The sequence below is a fragment of the Camelus dromedarius genome, chromosome 13, assembly GCF_036321535.1.
Source record: "Camelus dromedarius isolate mCamDro1 chromosome 13, mCamDro1.pat, whole genome shotgun sequence".
Classification (NCBI taxonomy): Eukaryota; Metazoa; Chordata; class Mammalia; order Artiodactyla; family Camelidae; genus Camelus; species Camelus dromedarius.
The window spans coordinates 8,447,770-8,469,365 of NC_087448.1; the positions used below are offsets into that span (position 1 = coordinate 8,447,770).

General features: G+C 42.0%; 1 protein-coding gene across 4 annotated transcripts in view; it reads left to right on the top strand.

The window, feature by feature from the left end:
• The window catches only part of NALCN (sodium leak channel, non-selective), a 265,237-nt gene that overhangs the window by 219,544 nt on the left and 24,097 nt on the right, over nucleotides 1-21,596 (top strand). For all 4 annotated transcript variants that reach the window (XM_031466281.2, XM_064492994.1, XM_064492995.1 and 1 more), the window contains 12 exons: nucleotides 1,305-1,406; nucleotides 2,187-2,256; nucleotides 4,308-4,399; nucleotides 4,486-4,608; nucleotides 6,029-6,085; nucleotides 6,325-6,445; nucleotides 6,542-6,673; nucleotides 7,613-7,780; nucleotides 9,647-9,751; nucleotides 12,660-12,766; nucleotides 19,933-20,053; nucleotides 20,141-20,239. In XM_031466281.2, the coding sequence (XP_031322141.2) occupies nucleotides 1,305-1,406; nucleotides 2,187-2,256; nucleotides 4,308-4,399; nucleotides 4,486-4,608; nucleotides 6,029-6,085; nucleotides 6,325-6,445; nucleotides 6,542-6,673; nucleotides 7,613-7,780; nucleotides 9,647-9,751; nucleotides 12,660-12,766; nucleotides 19,933-20,053; nucleotides 20,141-20,239 (1,297 nt within the window). The remainder of the gene's footprint in view (nucleotides 1-1,304; nucleotides 1,407-2,186; nucleotides 2,257-4,307; nucleotides 4,400-4,485; nucleotides 4,609-6,028; nucleotides 6,086-6,324; nucleotides 6,446-6,541; nucleotides 6,674-7,612; nucleotides 7,781-9,646; nucleotides 9,752-12,659; nucleotides 12,767-19,932; nucleotides 20,054-20,140; nucleotides 20,240-21,596) is intronic.

Here is a 21,596-nt window from a genome sequence, read left to right on the forward strand (position 1 = left end):
TAAATTAAGAAGAGTGATTTGGGGACATTATTTCCTGTAGTGCATTTATGTTTGTTGAAAGTGTATGATTTCTCATAGATCATCATCATTACCTTCATTGACATCAAAAGCATTTTTAAGTACTTGAATAATTATATATATAGTATCAGAAGAGCTGCTGTATACTAAACGGACATAGATCTTTTTCTCGAAGATCTTAAGTCTGAGACAGACGGTAATCTTAGAGCTCAAAGCCAATCTCAAAGTGCACATTAGGAACCATAAATAGGAAGTGTCATGGAAAGCAGTGACAGAAGGTCATGGGTTCCGGCGTTGAACACATACGGTGTCATAAGATTTGCATATTGTAAAATCTTTGTATTTTAAATATGAGTTTTCTTCAAGATCAAGGCCTTTTCCTCACTTTATTGATGATGAAACTGAGCCCCAAGATCACTCAACTCGTTCGTGACAGTGCCGCCTCTGGAACACAGGTCTCTTAACCCCTGAATTATTTTCTTTCCACTTGACTGTGACATCGAGGGAATTCCTGTCATTTCCAGTTGGAGAGAGCTTTCCAGAGATGAGATGCGGTTTTTCTCTCCGAATCATTCACACTGCAGGTGTCGAGTCACCCAGTTGCCTTCACTCATTAGCAAATCTGAAATTAACACAAGCCCAGTTTAAAGAGAACATGTTTTAAAAAGTCTTCAGAGTTTTGTGAAGAAAGTGGCAGCTGGTTACCTGTAAGCCACAGGCTTTGGGCTGACATTTCTGTAGGTATTAATTCCAGCTTTAATTACTTTTCCATTAAGTTTTGCCTCTAACTTTATGCTTTCCTGTTTTCCTAGCATTCTGCAAAATCTCCTTGGAATATATATTCCATCAGCCTGAGAGCCTGGGTGGACAAATCCTTCCCTAAGGGCTTTTATTAGAAACCTCCCCATCTAAATTGAAAACCAACATCACAGTTACCTGTGGTTAGGCTGGCCCTGCCACCTACAGAATCCTGACAGAGGCTCTCCTGGCTGGGGGTGGGGAATGGAATGTGGACATGTGGAGGGGGGGCTGGGGGGGCGAGTGTTTTGTATTTATTTTTCCAGCGCCTTTTCGTAGCGGACAGTTCTGTTTTTAAAGTGTTTTTGACACAGAGCCAAAAGCTCATTTACCTTTAATGACACAAGTGACACAAATGTGTCATTTGCTCTATTTTGTCTTATCATTGGTGTTACCTTAAAAATAAGAAGAGTAATGAGCAGTTATGCATTATTCATCCCAAGTGTACAAATCAGGCATTTATCTGGGGCTCCTTTTTTTTTCCCTAGAGCTTGCACCCGACAGCGCATGCTGAGCGGGTCATTTGAGGGGCAGCCAGCAAAGGAAAGGTCAATTCTCAGTGTGCAGCATCACATCCGCCAGGAGCGCAGGTAAATACACCGGGAGACAAGGCTGCAGAGGAACCAAGGAAAGGGCTTGTACAGGAAGCGTCCGCCGTGCACAGCCCTAGTCAGCAGACAGGCACCGAGAAGAGCTGAGTTCTAGTTGCTGATGGCTACAATAATGAAACTCACAATCAGATTCAAAGAATCAAAAAAAAAAAAATCTTTCAAAAGAAAACAAATGAACATATATAACAAAACAGAAACAGACTTACAGATATAAAGAACAAACTAGTGGTTACCAGGAGAGAGAGGGAAGTGGGGAGGGGCAGGATAGGGGTAGGGGATTAAGAGACACAAACTACTGTGTATAAAATAAATAAGCTACAAGGATGTACTTATTGTACAGCACAAGGAAATATAGTCATTATATTGTAATAATTTTAAATGGAGTATAATCTGTAAAAATACTGAATTACTATGTTGTACACCTGAAACTAATATAATATTATATATCAACTATACTTCAATTAGAAAAAAAGTTTTAATTTTTTGAAAAAATAAGACTTCTAATGACAAAAAAAAAAAAAACCTTTTGAAAACCTTTTCCTTGTGATAGCCAAAGGCTCACTTTTAAGATCAGAAGGAAAAATTCTGAGTTTTGTTAGGTAGGATCAAAGACAGGGCTAAAGCTTTTGCTATAAAAAGAAATATTATGTATTTGTGATGCTATTAAAAGTTATTTTATTTTGTTTTCATAATGGTCATTGCTTAAAAGTCAAAATTTGGTCTTGAGCTGTATTGATCAGTTGCTTGCCATTGTTTTAGGTCACTGAGACACGGATCAAACAGTCAGAGGATCAGCAGGGGGAAGTCTCTTGAAACTCTGACTCAAGATGTAAGTTCTAAGCAATGCTTTGGCTTTGGGAAGCATGATTATGTAAATGTATTTAAATGACTGCTTAGACAATTCTGGCTCCTGAGTTCTGTCACATCTCAAGACTTCAGACCCGAAGGAATCAGGAAACTCAGGAAGCAAACTAAATGGCCAGGTACAGAAAAGTGACCATTAACTATAGAAAAATCCAGACATCCTACAAAGCACGTATCTTTGTTTAGATAGTAACACAAAAATGAACTATCAGTTGCGTTTGACTAAAACTAAAGACATTTAAAGTGTTTTATGGGAATGATTCACATCAGTAACTTTAAACATTTTCTAATTTCCAAGTATTCTAGGATCTAGATCCAGTGTGTATCATTTCAGGGTTAACGTACTAGAAGATAAAATTTTATTTTTAAAAGAATTTTTCTATCAAAGACTGCATCAGAATCCCCAGGAATTTCTTTGCTTTTCGACTCTAGGTCATTCATTTATTTATTAAGCGACTCAATAAATATTTATCAAGTGTTTATGACGGGCCAGATCCTGAGGTTGGAAGAAGGTGGTGATGACACCTGGTGCCACCGTTACCCAGCGTGCATGGTTCTCACCGGCACAAACACCTGTTAGTGCCGTGGTTTTTAAGCCAGAGCTCTGTCTGACGTGATCTACCGTATTGTCAACATGGAACTGAGACGGGATCCAGCACAGCCTGTGTACTTATGACTGGGTGGGTCAGGCATAGTGCATGAAGGCAATTTCTAAGTAAAACTTCAGAGTCAACACTAGCATTCTCCTTCAACAGGGTGCAATCATAATGTGTGGTCTACTAAGAGTCAAATTTGAACGTGGCTTTGAAAACGTGTGCTTAAAAATATGCAACAAAAGGCCCTATTTGAATAGTCTCCATTCCAGAGGCTTATTTCTCCTTCAGAGTCTTTGTCTTGTATTTTCTACAGAGACAGATAACAAAAATCCATGCCCCATCTTCTCCAGGGCAAAAGATCACAGCGTTCTGCTAATTTCATAAGGCACCTCTCCTAGTCTCTTGTCCTCCAGAATGGAAGCAATTTAAAACACAGAGTTTCATCTTTTTCACTTATTCCCAATGATAGAAGATACAGATCATTAAACCCAAGGAATGCTTTCCTGTAAAATCGATCAAGTTATTTGAACAATGGTTCTCCATCTCCTCTGGAGTGAAAGCCAGAGTCAGGATCCTACCTGACCCGCCCTCTCCACCCGGCTGGCCTCAGCTTTCCCTGCTCTGTTTCCTGTCCTCCACCCGCACCGCCTCCCGGCTGCTCTGTGTGCGCCCACACAGACCCGCCCCTCCCTGCAAGCGCCCATGCCTGCAGGGGCCGGGGACTGCATCCACAGCTCCTTGTCAAGGCCTGCCCGACCTTCTCATGCTCTTTCGTCCCTTTGTTCTTAACCAGAGGGTCTAACGTCACCTAACATTCTTATTTATTTTGATTTAATTTTCATCTGTCCCCCAACAAGAGCATTAGCATCCCAAGAGCAAGGATTTGTCATTTTTTCCCCATTTGTCATGACCACAGCACCACAGCAGTGCCTGGCACATTGTACATTCTCAATCAGTGTTTTTATTGAAAAAAATACCCTATTGAGGAAAAAAATACCCTGGCTAAGATGACTGTGACCATTGAAACATGTGTAAAGAAGAGACTCACAGACAGAAAACAAACTTACGGTTACCAAAGGGGAAAGAGGAGGGGAGGGATAAATTAGGAGTTTGGGATTAGCAAACTAATATATATATATTAAATAAACTGCAAGGGCCTACTGTTTAGCACAGGGAACTACATTCAATATCTTGTAATAACCTATAACGAAAAAGTATGAAAAAGAATATATATATGTATATGCATACCTGAATCACTATGCTGTACACCAGTAACTAACACAATATTGCAAATCAACTAAACTTCAATTTAAATATATATATATAAAGATATTTATTTCTATTTTTTAAACGGTCATCTTTGAGGGGGGCTTCAGAAAAATCTTCCACGTTGATGTGCCCCCTTTTATTTTGTTCCTAGCATTCCAATACTGTGAGGTACAGAAATGCACAAAGAGAAGACAGTGAAATCAAGATGATCCAGGAGAAAAAGGAGCAAGCAGAAATGAAAAGGTACCCGGAGGGCCGGCTGCCGGGGCTCTGGCTTTGGAAAGGCGGACCTGCCCTGGGCTGACTCTCCCGCGAATGTGCCCCTCCAGGAAAGTGCAGGAAGAGGAGCTGCGGGAGAACCACCCGTACTTCGACAAGCCCCTGTTCATCGTGGGCCGGGAGCACAGGTTCAGGAACTTCTGCCGGGTGGTGGTCCGGGCTCGCTTCAACGCGTAAGTGCGCTCGCTCCCTTTCCGCCGGGCGCTTGGCCCGAGTTGTGCGAACAGCAGGAGCAGTTGTCATGAGAGGAAGAAGGATCGTGTAATCCTAATGGGGTCACCAAATAAACTGTGGGCTAATTAATCACGCTGCTCCTCTTGGCTGAGCGGCCGACTGGGTGGAAAACAAACCAAGGTTGCGAGTGGTTAGCATTTATATAAAACTCACGTTGACGAAGCACCGCGCAGCTGTCTCTGTTCAGTTTCACAGGCACCCAAGACATTTCTAACAGGGTTGTTAACGCCGTCGCTGAACCAAGGGGAGACAGAATGACGTGGGAAGGTCACTGTCCCCACCTTCTTGTAGACTTGTAGTTTCCTTGTCTTCAAAATACCTTCATTGGTTTATTCTAAAATAACGTCAAGTAGAAATAAAATTGACTGGTGCTTCCATTACCAACTGTTAGGAAAAGAAAATCCACTGGCCGTTGTCTCTAACCCTCCCACGTGGAGGAAACGTGTGAGAGGCTGTCCGGGTGGTGAGCCCAGGGGACGCTGCATTTGGGACAACACCAGCCAAGTGGGGCAGGCAACCAACGGATGAAATGCAGTTTTTGTTGCATAACTTTAAGTAAATATCCAGGAAACTCCCCATTACGTGGTGGGACCTTCCCTGACGCCGTCATTAGTAGTATGTGATCATTCCTGACTGTTACGGGCTGAATGTGTCTTCTTCATCCAAAGAAATTCCCATGTGAAGCCCTACCCCAGCACCTCAGGATGTGACCCCACCTGGAGACAGTGGCTTTAAAGAGTGACTTAAATTAGAGAGATTTGGGGGGGGGGGGTAATTAGGTTTATTTATTTATTTATTTAACTGGAGGTACTGGGGATTGAACCAGTTGGGAACACAGAGGTCATGAGGAGTTTCACCTAAGACTGGCCCCTGGCTTCCTGGAAGTAACATTTACAAATCCTCACCCCCAAGAAATTCTATATACATTACTCTGCAAGATCAGAGTTACATGCAGAGTGAAGAACGCTATTTAATGTATGGATATTTAATTAAAGAATTAGGAGAAACATCCTTGAACTACTAAGGCTAAGACTTTGAATGTTTCTAAATAGAAGTAAACTTTAATTTTGTCATATCCTTGTCAGAAATTGTTGAATGGAATCATATTCTAAAATCAGATCATTTTGAAAAATGTAAACTTTACTTTCATAAGCATCACCTGCGAACTCTTCTGATTTTTCTGTCATTGAATGTCCTCTGCCTTCCGGAGTCACATACAGTTAACATATGTGATGATAATGGACAGTTTGTAAAGGATGTAAAAGAAATTGTAGGCAGATGAGATGTTTCTACATAATGCTGCTAAGTTATGACATGTGTGCTGTGTCACAGAATTTGTATTTTTGTTCTCTCTCACAGATCTAAAACAGACCCTGTCACGGGAGCTGTGAAAAATACAAAGTACCATCAACTGTAGTAAGCATTGCAAACCCTGTTTTCCATGCCCATTTGAAGTTTCCAGGTACTATTTTATGCTGCATAAAAATATAAAAATTTCCTTTGTTTTCTTGTTGTATCGTGCTATGAAACAGACGATTGGGGATTCATTTAAAAACTTCCAGTCACATTTAGAGACCCACAGAAGCATCGTCTCTGACTCTGAGCAGCCTTTCCTAGAGCATTTGTGGTTCTCAGTTTTGTTTGGTCTTTGGCAGTGATTTGCTGGGACTGGTGACGTATCTAGACTGGGTCATGATCATCGTGACCATCTGCTCCTGCATTTCCATGATGTTCGAATCGCCCTTTCGAAGAGTCATGCACGCACCGACTTTGCAGGTACTGCTGCCGAATCTCAGCTCGCAGCTCAGCGGAGAGACACCGACCTGCAATTTTTCCACTCGTTGTGACCAAATTGCCTCTTGCCTGTTTCAGATTGCCGAGTATGTGTTTGTGATATTCATGAGCATTGAGCTTAATCTGAAGATTATGGCAGATGGCTTATTTTTCACTCCAACTGCTGTCATCAGGGACTTTGGTGGAGTAATGGACATATTTATATATCTTGTAAGTCTTTGGTTATATCCTGTATGTAAAATGTAACGGTTTTGTAAAATCTCCTGCATTTCTTGTTACGAGAGTGAGACATGTGAGTCACAGAGGTTTAAATGCCGTAACTGAGTTTTTAAGTAGAGTAGTGGTCTCTTACAAGCAAATAAAGGGCATGCATGTAAAATCTAAATAAAAAGCATTAAAAATGTGCATGCATATGGCTCAAATACCTCAGCCACATTCATGTATGCATAAGACATACATTGAGGTCCAAGACAGCAAATCTAGTTTGCATCCCACAATTCTTGTGGCTCCTATACTCAAAAAATCAAAAATCCTACATCATATAATTGATCAGTGAGCCACTTACTGCTAAACTAGAGTGAGTATGGCTGCACCTCTCTTCCAATTCCAACACACAGAATACCAGGCTAGAGAGGGTGACCATTCAACTGTTCAGTTAAGCTAAATTGGGAAACCATAGGAAGGAACTCAAAGAACTTTCTTTCTTTTCTGTATGTCCAAGAAGGCATAAAATCCATGTCTTTTCCAACTCTACAAGGAGAATTGTGACCGTTAACATCTGGCATGCTTAGATCGTTAGTAAAATGGTGGGTATTCGGTCAAGAGTGAGGGTTAGGATCCCTGATCAAAGGAATGTCAATCCTGCCGACATCAGCCAAGCCCCCGGAGTACACATTAAAAGAAGGGGCAGGATGTAGGGTGTACACACGCCCAGGTGGGGGCACCCCCATTTCTTTCCTGCAAACACCCGATGACTTCCTGTGGGGCCACTAACGGTTCATAGAGTAGAGAGCGCGTGTACCCCTGGTGACGCTTGTCCCACGTTACACATGGAATCTCGGCTGAAGGAAATCTGTGGCCCGTGGCTCCCAGAGCACGTGGGTAGCAGAGGATAAATTGTATAAATCCGAGTTTATTTTTTCCCTCCAGGTGAGCTTGATATTTCTTTGTTGGATGCCTCAAAACGTGCCGGCGGAGTCTGGAGCTCAGCTCTTACTAGTCCTTCGGTGCCTCCGGCCTCTGCGGATATTCAAACTGGTGCCCCAGATGAGGAAAGTTGTTCGAGAACTTTTCAGCGGCTTCAAGGAAATTTTTTTGGTACGTTACTGTAACGCTTCGCTTCCAGTTCACGGAGTCCAGCTCTTAATGCAGCTGACTAGGGGATGAAGTGAGTCTTGCTTGTCAAGGTTAAGTCTACAGTTTTGTTCATTGCCAGAATATTTTAAAGGCAGTAGCAGAACACAGCACATGTCCAAAAACTCTACCCATGGATGCTTCTGGCTTATCGGTATATTTGATTCAACAAACATTTTTAGTAAATTAAAGGTAAGCACTCTGGTAAGTACCAGAAAAGGAAAATCCAAAGAGAGAGTGTTGGCTGACACTTCCATATCCAACTCTTGACCCTAATTTCTACTCTGGAGTTTAGTTGCCCCATCAGGAAATTAACGAGGAGATTTACCACCACCGACTGCACAAATGATATTAGCATTTAACACAGCTCGGCTCATAATCTCACTTTCCATGTGCCCAAATTCCTCTAGCACAAAATTTGGCTCTAATCTTTGGACTGCTAACATAAGACAATTTTTCAGCACCGTAACATACAGGTACAGCCTACTCTAAGCAGCTCAGTACACGGTAATGAATACTTAGAAATACGAATGGAGGGAAAACATACTTTTTAGTCAGGCGGGTATTGATTTCAGGTCTCCTCAGAGCTGAGCAGCAGACAAAACAATGAGGAAGAGGCTCTTTGCTCACAGTCTGTAAGAGAAGAATCTTGGCCTTTCAAAGCAGTGATCACAGGACGCTTTTTATTCTTAATGAGTTCTGCTTGTGCACGGGAAATGTGAATTAATTTACAAAGGCTTGTTTTATGCCTTGCTTTCTAGAAACACACCTCTTGTGAGAGAACAGCTGTGGTTGCCGTGGGTTCTGAGGTATTTTAAAGACAGGCTGTTGTGTGACTGCAGGCATATAGTGGCTAACACTTTTTCAAAGCTGTATTTAAAGTTCCTTATTTTCTTTGCACTAAAGCCATACCACGGTGGCTTTTCACACAGCTGGAACGGAAGGAAAACAGTCTAGCACCTGACAACTAATGTATGTAAATCTTTGAGCCCCGATAGAATTTAGAAGATAGTGTGCTTTGCTCCAGGTGATTTTCCGTGTAATTTGAGTATCTTTAAGGTTTATGTTTAGATTATTCAACGAGGACGGATCAATAGTCTGCTCAGTTTTTTTGCCGGTTTCTCTGCTGAGACCAAAACAGTCGTCCAGCAGAGGGCGCACCAGTCAATTAACAGATGCCCTTTTCAAGACTGAATCCTCACGTACTCTGTGCAGCGCGCGCACGCTCCCAAGAAAGCAAAGCCGCTGTCCCTCCAGCGTACGCTCTGCTAACAGAGATACGAATCCATTTTGAGAAAATGGGGGAAATAGAATTATTTCAACATTTTTATTTTGTTCCATTAAATAGAATAAAGCAAAGTGTTGATTTCAAAATCAGAAGAGCCCAAGTCATATCAGAAACACCTTTGCCCGTTTTCTTACATGAAAGTCATGTGTTTTTATTTAAAAAATTCAAAACCTGTTGTTCATTTCCTTCTTTTAACGTTCCAGGGGGAGGGTGTAGCTCAGTGGAAGAGTGTGCTTAGCATGCATGAGGTCCTGGGTTCAATCCCCAGTACCTCCATTAAAAAAATTTTTTTAAATAAGTAAACCTTATTAACTTCCCCCACCCCCACCCCCACCCCCTAAAAAAGCTTTAAAAACCCAAAAGCTTCCCAGCAAGGCTAACTGAATAATCTATGGGGCTGGGGAGTTAAAAGACTGCATCCAAGGACCGGGAAGTTCCTTCAGTGTTACCTGAAAAGTCCTGTTCGTGTCACTGCTCAAACCAAATCTACTGTTTAAAGTTTTTTTTCCCAAGAGATTTGCTCTCTCACCAATTTCTTTCAGGTCTCCATTCTTCTGCTGACGTTGATGCTTGTTTTTGCAAGCTTTGGAGTTCAGCTTTTTGCTGGAAAATTGGCAAAGTGCAATGATCCCAACATTATTAGAAGGGTAAGACACTCCTTTCTGTCTTTGGGTACGAAACTGAAGGAAGTTGACCGTCTGGGTCCACGTGTGCTGAGGCTGCCTTGAGGACAGGGCTCTCAGAATCTCTTCCCGTGAACTCCCTCGACTTCAAGCAGGCAGCATGTCTGCTCTGGCTGGTCAAGGGTGATACGGGCAAAAGCCCATCTCAGGGAATCCTGCTCTTCCCTTCTGTTCGAGGGTCAGCCGCTGCTGGTGTCCTCAGTACAGTCAGCCAAGACTCCCCAGGCGGATAGCTGTGAGCCTGGAACACCTTCCCTTTAGGTCTTCACTAACTTGGCCCTGACTCTGCTGGGCCCTGAGATGCCTATTAGCAAACAGCCCCCGCAAGAAATACAAAAGACAAGAGTTTGACTTTCACACCATCTCTTATGACTGCTCCATTCCGCATTCTTTCTGTTAGGGAGTCAGGGGCTTGCATTAGCTCTTAGTTGCCCAGAATCTGCCCCATGAAGGCAACTAGCAAAGACCCCAGCTTGGCCACTTCCGATTCCGCTCCTTTCTCTGTCTTTCTTCGGTCGATGCTGGAAGAGGAGGCTGGCTGCTGGAGCAGCCCCGGTCTGTCAGTCAGTAGCTGAACACCATGAAGTGAAAATACTGCATCTCGAGAAACTCAGACAGCTCTCTTCTGAATGAGGACCATGCAAGGGCTCCAGTTTATTCTGTTGTGTGGGGTGTCCCCACTCTTTGCTGTCTTCAGTCTCCTCTATTTAGCTGGCAGTTAGGAGCCGAAAACCACCTCTCTCAGGGGACTATGGGTGTCCTCACTTCAACCCACGTCCCGCTGGGAAGAGCGTGGCCTCCCCGGACGGGAAGGGAGACGGCGATGTGTGGTTCAGTGGTGTGTCCTGCAGACAGAAGGGACAGGGCCCAATTAATAGTTAGCCAGTCTCTGCTGCACCACCCTGTGTCCCAGCCTCTTAGAATTCTGCTCTATGTTACAAGTAGATTGATGAAGCAAACCAAATACCACTGATGTATAAACTAGCAAGAATATTTCCTCTCTCATCCAGAGAAAATACTGCCAGAAGTCCATTAAAAGGCATGTTTCCAAAAAGGCTCCCAGAGCTGAGCTGTAACACTTATTTCTGTATCTCCAGCAAATACGGCTGTCTAATAGAGATTTCACATTAGTATGAAAATTCCTATGTTTTCGGGCTTCTGATTGTAAAGCTTGGTAGCTCGTGACTTGTTACGGAATACAGGTAACATCTTTATCCGGTCAGAATATGTCATCAGTCATGTTAATGATGAGATTTGCAGGAAGAGGCAGAGCAGGAGACTTGGGATGGTCGGACCTCATGTTAGCTCACGAGGCACCACCTGGGTCGCCGCTTCCTTTAACTCCCCTCCCCAGAGGTCCCAGGACCTTGAATAAACCTGAGAAGATGCACAAGGAACATGGTATAAAGGTCATGGTGTACCCAATGAGCTAAGTGAGGGAAGTCATAACTAGCTGACGCGTGAGTCCACAGGCTTGTGTAAGGAGAGAAGGGTTATTTTAGGTCCACTCTGAATAGAGGCCAGAAGGATAATAACATTTCACGATAAAGCCGCATAGGAATCTTGGATGACTCGGTACAGTAATAATGGCCTAGGAGCCTTGTGATTTTTATAGTCTTTGCTCATCCACAGCCCAGGCCAAAGGTTGATGACTTGTATAGGGAAAGGAAAGCACGCAGTGGATGGACAGACAGCCAGATACCACCAGGCTTTTATCCTCTTTCCCAGAGCAGTGAGGTCTCTGTGAAAAGCTGATAAAGAACGTCCAGGCAAACTTAGGTATCACAGGCAATGTCAAGTGCAAGGATAATTTAAAAGAAACTGTCATGGTGAGAAGTGGTCTCTGTCTTTATATCAGGATGGGTTCTTTTCTAGCCCTAATACAAAGAGGCCAGGCACAAGCGTGCCATGTGGGTGAAGGTGGACACCAGTTCTACCTTGGAGCTGCAGTTCACTTTTATAAAAGGAGAGACAAACCCAAGGAAAAGGAGAAACTAGGTACCCCCACATTTGGATCACACAGCTCACATGAGGCATGAAGCTTGAGTTATTGGTGCCGTCTTTCTAGTTGTAATCATATAATAATGTGGTCCTTGATGGTTGGCTTTTTTCACTTACATAATATCTTTCAAGTTTCATCCATGCTGTAGCATGTGTCCGTATTTTACCCTTTATGGCTGAATAGTATTCCACTGTATGGATATACCACATTATATTCAGGTATTTGTCCACTGATGAACATTTACATTGTTTGGACTATTATAAATAATGCTATTTATAATAATAATGATATAAACATTCATGTACAAATTTCTATGTGGATATATGTTTTTGTTTCTCTTGGGTAGATACCTCAGAGTGGAATTTCTGGGTCCTATGGCAGTTCTTTGTTTAGTCATTTGAGGGCCTGTCACGTTATTTTCCAAAGTGGCTGCATCATTTGCCATCCACCCCAGCAGTGTTTGAGGACTATGATTTCTACATATCCTTGTCAAAGCTTGTTGTTATTTGACTTCTTGATTATAGCCTTCTTAGTGGATGTGAACTGGTATCCCATTGAGGTTTTGATTTGCATTTCCCTGATGATTAATGATGCCGAGCATCTTTTCCGGTGCTCACTGGCCATTTTTCTCTCCCTTGGAAGAACGTCAGTTCAGATCGTTTGCCCACTCACTAATGTTTTCAGCATCAACTTTCACCTGCTTGTCTCTGAAGCCTTTGTCACTGTTTGCTAAGTAGCTGTCCACATCACTGTTGTTAGATAAAAGACTTTGGTTGTTCTATGTAAAAAGTTTTATCTTTTATCTTCTCTGAGTTCATTTTCTGACCAGGTTCCTCTCCCCATTCTTTTATTTTTATTTTCCTGTTTTAGGAAGATTGTAATGGAATATTCAGAATTAATGTAAGTGTGTCCAAGAACTTAAATTTAAAATTAAGACCTGGAGAGAAAAAACCCGGATTTTGGGTGCCCCGTGTTTGGTAAGCATACTCCAAAAATATCTTCAAGAATGCTATGTTGTCAGTTTAAGGGTTTTTCCCTCTGTTTTATTGAGAAATAATCGTCTTTCATCAATCACTGTATACACTTAAGGCATACAGCATGATGGTTTGATTTGCATATATTGCAAAACACTTACCACAATAAGTTTAGTTAACATCTATCATCTCAAACAGACAAAGTAAAAAGAAAAGAAAAAGCTTCTCCCTCTGATGTGAAACTCTTAGGATCTGTCCTCCGAACAGCCTTCCTGTGTATCATACAGCAGTGTTAGCTACAGGCATCACATTGTGCGTCACATCTCTCGTACTTACTTATAACTGGAAGTTCTACCTTTTGACTACTTTCCTCCATTCCCCCCACCCCAGTAACCACAAAGCTGATCTCTTTTTCTGTGAGTTTAGTTGGGGGGTTGTTTTTTTGTTTTGGTTTTCAGATTCCACTTCTAAGTGAGATCATACAGTATTTGTCTTTTTCTGTCTGACTTATGCACTTAGCATAATGTCTTCATGGTCCATCCATGTTGGGTGTAAGTATATATAGTGTATGGTTATGAAGCAGCACAGTATGGCATGAAACTGAATCACTTAAAATAACTTTAAGTGATGCAGGGCAAAGCACTGACTTACAACAGGATGCAAAAGTAAAATAAACAAGATAAATAAGAGAGCAGGTGGTACCCCTGAGTCCCAGGTCGCTTCATGAAACTAAGGGAATATCACCATCATACTTCGCTAATACTTTAAGTATGGATCTGGATTCACATGGTTGCCTGTGTTGGACATTGACGTGCCCTGGAAAATCATCTTAAGACAGGGAGTCCACACCAAACTACAGACACAGTACTTTGTCACTTGAGTTGTCCATTATCATGTATTATAATCAAAATGTTTTTTGAATAAAGAAGACTCAAAAAAAAGGTCAGACTTTCTGAGGAACCTCTCTAAACATCTACAAATAGAGATGTTTTTATCTCTTTCTTTTATTGTCATAATCACTTTATCTAATTACATGAGTTATGTTTTTTCACTACAATTATTTACATGCCCATTGTGCTCATTGGACTCTGAGTTCCTCAAGGTTGAGGAACTTGTCTGATTTGGGTCAATATTTTTAGCATTCTCTAAGACACTCTGTCTAGCCCATAATTGACTGGCTCACTGGATCTTTGTGGAACGAATGCATAAGTTCATTTATTAAGTAAATGAGGGAATAAACATCTAGACTGAAAGGCAATGAATCAGTACAAATTTGGGACAAATGAATGGGCAATAAATACGTACAACTGTGCCCCCAAAATGTACTTTTTTAGCCTTTTCATTTCTGTTTATTTTAACGACTTAAAGACACTGACCATCATTAAGAGGCTCGTGGTTTTACAGTCACCACACATAGTCTTATACTTACGTCTTTAAGCCAAAATTTTAAAATTTTAAAAATAAGTGAGGCTTAAAAAAGAAAAGATTTTTTATCAAGTTTTTAATCAAATTTTAATTTAATTTTTAAATCATTTTTTTTAACTTTAACAATTGTAATCAAATTAAAACTAAACTCATCCTGACTTTAAGGAAGGCCTGAGGTTCTCATAACAGTTGTAGAAAAGCCTAAATCATAAAGCTGTTTCAATTTTAAAACCCACTTACATTGAAGGGTTTCAGTGATGAAACCCTAGAAGAGGACAGTCAGTAACACAGTCGATTCTCTCTCTGTCTCTCTCTTTAAAACTGGGGGTATTTTTTGAAAATGAGTTTTCAAAGCATTTACATCAAAGCCAGAAGTACCTGGTCCCTTCTTTCTCATCCATTTTCCTAATGACTGTGAATGGACTGACTCCCTCAGTCAGCTTCACTGATGCTCTCAGTGTTCCATCAGCTTCGTTTGTCCTTTTAAATTGCTATCTGTTTTCTTTTTATTTCATTTTTATCTCTTAGAATAACAAGTGAACCACAGCAACTCCTCTGCTTTTGTCACAATTCATGTTCTCATTACTAAATGTCAAAACTCTTTAAAAGGAATAGCATTTCACCCCGTTGTACCCCCAGGAGTCTTCGTCACCTGCTTTGGCATTTCTCTGATATGAAATTCACTTTCACAAACAATTCGATACAATTAGTTTTTTTTTTTAATACCAAAGAATTATGGAAAACTATTAATTTTGGATGTGAGGCTGAGCAAGGGTAGAGAAGTGTTATCACAGGGGAACGTCCTTATCCCAGTGTTAGCTAGAGCAGTCTAATTTACAATAAAAAATTAAAGACTCATAAACAGTTTCTTTTATTGTGAGATTAAAACTTATTACTAGACCATAAATAATTTATTTATATGAGAACATTAGTTTTTTTTCCTGCTGTTTTGGAATTTTGGCTAGAGTCTCAAAACTAAGGTCAACAGGAGATAAAGTATCTTTACATCCTAAAGAGGCCAAGAGACCAGTCCCAGCAGAACTTACTAAAACATTACCCACCTCCATCACCCAGCTCCTGTCAGAGCAAACACTGCACTCAAAGATGACATCGTGGAAGTGACTGAAGTCAAGAGCAGGGAGTCCTGTGGCATTGCCCCCCACCTTCACTGTGGGGACAAGGTGGAAGAGGCGGTGGGAATGTTTCCAGGAGTCGGAGCCAGGCAACACCTGGAGGCTACACTCCCAGCAGGAAGGGCATGGTGAGGCATCCTCGTGCAGGGGAGTGTAGCAATAGAGACTTCAAGGTAGAATAAAGCCAACAGCTCAAGAGACGATTACCATTGAAAAGATATTTTGTTACTCATAGTCCCCAAGAGGAGGGGGCAAGCCACACCACAGGGGACCACTTGGGGAAGCACCAGGGCGAGTCAGCCGGCGGAGGGGTGGGGAGAACTGTGGCCACAAGTCTCTACTGTGGTTTCCCTGGGAAGGAACGGGTGAGGCAGGGCAAGGAGGCTGAGGGCGGGCGAGGCTGAATCATTTCGGGGGCTCTGGGACAGAGAGGCTGTCCATTGTGGTCTGGTACCCGGCACAGGGATCATCAGGGCAGGTGGATAGTGGCTCAGAGTGTGAAAGCCCGATAAAGGAGGTGATTGAAGCATGGTCTGGATTGGTTGGTTTGTGTTTGAAAAGCATGCCTTGGAAAAGACCCCTTCCGAGGGGTGGGACGGGGTGATGAGGCCAGGAAGGGTGACCCGGCACTTCGTCAGGTTGTCCAGAACAAAGCAGATCCCACATACATAGCCAGGACACATGTCAAAGTACCACGTTTACTGAAGTTAGAAACACAGTTAATACATGAAGCGTTTCTTAGGAGTGAGCTTTGAGAGAACAGGGGCTGCTGTGAGGAGAGCGCCAAGGGCCAGAGTCCAGCAGAGTCAGACACTCGAGACTCGACTCTGTTTCTCTGACTCCAGCCGCATCCCACCCAGTCTTGTAAGAACTAGATGGCAGCAGGAAGAGGAGGGGCACAGAGTGGCCAACCCTCTCCTCCCCTCCCCAGACCACGGGTCAGGCGTGAGCCACTGAGATGAGGTCCTGGTGCAGGTTTGAATGGAGTGGGCTTTTTAGAACAAGATTCATCATGTAATGGAAAATAACAAAAAGCTTTGGGATCACCCCCAAGATGTCAGGAAGGGAACCAGGACACTCTGGAAGGTAGCGCTGTTAGAGAAGTCAGTTCCCAGTTGTAGGCCATGACAGTCAACCTGTTCCACAAAATCAGCTCGTGATGATTTTAAGTCAGTTCATTGAAAGGTAGTATTTTATGTAAGTCATTATTGGGGGTTTCAAGTTCAATGGCATTTTTAAAGCATCAACACATAGAGGGACATCACTTGAAGTGATCACCGTCATTTCTGTGCATTTGTTCAGAATATTGTGACTTGGGTTAATTTTAAGGAAATATAAATCTTTCAAACAATAAATGTCAACTGTAACCATGATAATGTTCACATTTTCTTTCTCTAATAATCTCGTCAAGACTTAGAAGGCGAAAACTTCGTAATTTTATATTGGCTAATTTATGGTTAAGAAAATAAGTTATATCTGGGAACTGGCCTAGAGGAATGCTTTGGTGATCATAATTAGGACATACATATGCACCAGCTAACGCAGGAGACAGCCTGGTGTCTGTATTCTCTCTTCAGATGAATACATTCATTTTCTTCTGGATCACTCAGACTTGACGAGATAAAAATTACCTTGGTAAAAGGGATTAAACACATCATATATTATAAATACCGTGTGTTTTCTTTTAAGCAGAAGTCTGGGATTTAGGAAAATGAAATGTGTGAGAGAGAAATCAACAAAGTACTCAGTTTCATAATAAATGTAATTTGCTAAATGCTTACTATTCACCAGGTATTATGCTGCCACTGGGGACAAGCTATGGCCCCTGACCCCTAAGAGCTTGGACTCTAGTGGAGAACAGAAAATAAAATCACAAATCATTCAATGCAATATGCTAAAGTTTTCATGCTACCTCTGTAAGTCCCTAAAGTCACTTGAGGCTCACCGGAAGCTTACCTCTGGGTAATTTTTAGTTACACTGTGATATATTCTAGGCAGAAAGAGATCGGAGTTTTTCTTTTTCTTTTTTGTAAAGTCTAACAATTTGAGTTTGCTCTCTAGGAAAAAAATATAAAACTGCTTTGCTTTTATAAGTTTAACAGAAACATGACTATATGAACTCACTTCTGGGCCCCTTCCTGAGTCTTGGAAAGGGCCTGTGCCAGGTGGGGCCCTGAGGCTTAAGTCTTACATTTCTTTAGCTTCACGGTGTAGCCGCCTCTGATTCTAGGACACAGAAAGCCAAAGGGTGCAGCAGCATGTGCAGGGGAGGCACCCAACCCAAACTATGGTTGGACCAGGGAGAAGGACTCAGAGGAGAAGACACTCAGTTAATTTTTGAAGGGTGAATAGGAACTAGGCAGGTGAGGGGGGAGGAGCTTCAGGCAGGTGAGAGGGAGGGGCTAGGCAGAGATGAGAGTGTTGTAGGTTGAGGAAACTCAAACTGTTATTGCCAAAGCACAAGGCAACAACAAGAAGAACAAAAATCTGCATTCCAGGAAGAACAAAAAGTTTCTGATTTCTTTAGATTAAACAGCAGAGATGTGTAAGATACAGGGTGCTGTTCTGGACAGTGTCATTCCCTGAATTTCCACATCCAAGGTCAGAGGCTAAATTCCTTTCCTCCGCGGCGCCCTCGTCTTCTCAGAGGACAATAATAATAATGACCGCAGGTCCCTGGAGCGCTTCTTACTGGGGTGAAGACTGACCAGATAGTGAGGGCAGAACCAATGTCTTAATTTTCTGAATTGGATAAACAAGATTATTGTAATCTTTTTAAAATGAACCAGAAAAAATGATGTTTAAACAGCCGTCCAAATCGAGGAAGGGCAACAGGAAAACTGACAATAACAGATTGTGTCTGGGATTTACGAAGTCCTCTGTGGTTCCAGGTAAAGTATCAAACTTTTCAATTTTAGTATCATGAACAAAGCAGAAAGAGTTACATGATTAAAACTGAGACATTTTTTAATGTGATATGTTCTTCCAGCTAAGTCTGTGATCCTCTATTTTATTTTTCTTGGTTTAGCCTAAAAGTATATTTTAACATATTCTAACTCCTAAAGGATACAGAACATGAATATAGTTTGGGTTGCTGCAAATTCAGCTAAAAAAGCACTTTTACATAAAGAACATGGATGGGTAAGAAAGTTCAACATCAGATCTGGGAGCTGACTCACTTCGTTCTTTAAAAAAAAATCTTTGTTCAAGGAAGTTGTGGCATCTGCAGAATCCTCACAGCGTCTGTCTGCTGAAAAATATATTGCATTTAATTGAAACCTCCCAAAGGAAAGGTTGTTGGGAAAATCCAAGAGAAGATGCTTGTACTTTCATATTTAAAAATATAAGTCAGAATCCCAAAATACGAATTTCTGAGTGAGGCTTTTTCCCTATATAGAAAACATTTCTACCAATCCGCTTTAAACCTTTAAAAACAAGTTAGTTTCAGTGTTATGTTTTATTAGATTCCCACATATTGAGTATTTTAAAAAAGAAAACTTATAAAAAGTACATCTCATGATTGTCTCTATAATTTGAAAACCATGAAAGACATAGAAAAATACTAAACCAGATTCCCCCTAGAGTGTGACCTCTTACGAAGGTTCAATTTTGATAAATGTGCTAGCAGGAAAAAAAACTATCAAAATATAATTTAGATAGACTTTCGTAGGCCTGCTCTATTCAGCAATCCTGAGCTCAATTCATCAAATTCAGGAAATGTGGTGATAGTCGTGATTTTCCAGCATGTGGCTGTCTACATCTTTTAATTATTTAAAATAGCCTCTGAAAAGGAGGGAAAAAACATTGAAATCCTCTGTTAACACAAATGTTAGCTACGTAATGACTAAGGGAGACACAGTGTAATAAAAAGCGTTACTTTTGTTATTTGGAAGAGAAAAGTGTAAACTTGTCAGAAAAATAAAAAATGAAATGTCCCCCCAAACCCCCTAAAAACAGAGGGAACAAACTGTTTCAGAAATCAGGCGTCAGCTGTGGGTGTAGGCGGCATACCTTGTGCTGGGGTCCAGAAGACGCATCTGCTGAGAACGCGGAGTTAATGAGAGAAGAAACCCCCCCGGGGAGGGAGTGACATGTCTGAGACACACCTGCTCTGAGCCGTCTCGGGGACCCCGCGGCATCACTGCGCCATGATGTGAAGCGCCCATGACGGCACAGAGTGAAATAAAGTGGCCGGATTCTACTCATTTTACCCTTTTTGATTTATAATTCATGCCTTGAGAACGGTTTTCAATTGTAAAACTCTTTCAGAATTCACATCCCAACTCCAATGCCCCTGTTCAGTTTCTAACCGGGAAGTCCTCAGTACCATCAAGACTGGCCAGAAACGTCGCAGGACCTCCAGGGGTGGAAGTCGAATGATGCAGCCTTTTGTTGTTTTCAACTGAGAGCACCCCATCATTATGTAATAATTAGCTACGTGATCAGTGGCGACACCTGAATGCTTTGTTAGGATTTAGCAAACATGTGCCATCGAGGCTACCTTCTAAATTCCAAATATGCTTTGCACTCGAGATTGAAGAGAGTTATAGATGTTTGCTCAGGGTGCTTTTCATCAGAATTTCACCGAACATTGCCCTTTCTGACTCACAGGGCGAATCCTCGGAACTTTAATTTTGACAACGTGGGAAACGCTATGCTGGCATTGTTTGAAGTCCTCTCCCTGAAAGGCTGGGTGGAAGTAAGGGATGTTATTATTCATCGTGTGGGGCCGGTAAGCGCACACACGGAATCCTTTGATCGCGACAATAGTTGCTTTCATTGGCTTTGATGAATAACCTTTTTTTTTTCATTTATACAGATGCATGGAATCTACATTCATGTTTTTGTATTCCTGGGCTGCATGATTGGACTGACCCTTTTTGTTGGAGTGGTTATTGCTAATTTCAATGAAAACAAGGTAAGAATTCTTGGCTTGAATTCCACAGGGTTTATGTCTTAGCTGCACACTTTGAGCTCCCTTTTCACACCCGACATGAAGTTGCATTAAACCGTGATGTGACTGGTGTAAATAATCTCTGTAACTATTTCACAAGCTACCTTATTGCTGCCTTTCAGGCATAGTATTTAAGAGCACAGTTCTCTTGCTAAATTTCCTCTTTCGGTAACTTTGCTGATGGCTGAAAAGCACATCTATTGTTCAAATTGAAAGGATGGGCAGCAAGTTATTAAAATACAGTAACTGAAACTGATGGCACTGACTGCAGGTAATATCACCCTCACAAAATGTAAATTGGATGCTGCTTTGGAGCCCAGTAGGTGAACTCAGAATTTTGATGGGGTGGTGGGGGTTTGGGGGTTGCAGTAGAAATGTTTAAATCCTAATTCATGGGATAAAAAGAAAATTTTTCCAATTTCACATAAAGACTGCATACTTTATGAACTCGGGAAGCGTGCTGAGTTCGTAACAGCTCTAGTGATCAGGACAAGAGCTCCCAAAGGGGAAAACAGCCTGCATTGCATCCTGTTAAAGAGAAAGTTGGGAGAAGCATTCTGTGTGGTTCTCCAAGTCATGACGGCTCTGCCCTCTGCTGGGTGAGGGTCAGTCCTCTGGAATCACACACTAAGGTTTTACATAACTCCCCTCTGAAATGCACACTTGAAGGAAAAGCAGATTAGAGAGGTGAGATCATTGTCTGGGGCTTATAAGGAGTAGAAAAGGGGGCCAGGACTCAGAAGTAGTGCCTGTGACTGTCGTCCAAGGGCATAAAAATGTCCCCATTTGTTCTGCATTGAATTAAAGCTAGATTTGCCTGCATGGCCCTGTGCTGGCCTGCGTCACTCAGAGCTGGGACTGATTCGTCTGCGTTCACATCAGCGCCCTTTGGTTTGTGTAGCTGCGCGTGGACTGTCTCATTCACAATCCCCCAGGCTCCACGTGTGTGGTACCAGTGCCTCAGCCAATTGCCACCTTTGATATGTGCCTAATGGGGATGTCATTTCATTCGGGCTTTCAAAGGGTGCAACTTGAAAAATCCCTGCTTCGAGCCCCAACACTCCTCCAACTCACAGAAATGTGGAATTTAGAAAAGAGAGAAAGGTAGAGATTGTATCTCTCAGCCCCCCTATTTTACTTGAACACATTCATAACCAGTTTCTTTAAGCCCTACAGCATGTTCAATTTAATCCCAAGCAGCAGGAGGAAGGTGGATTTTTTTTAGATGCCTTTGAGCCACTCAGTGAAGCAGACACTGGAAAATCCAGAATGTGGGCAGAAGCTACTCAGTCAGTTAACAGGGTTTAGGCCCTCTGAGCAG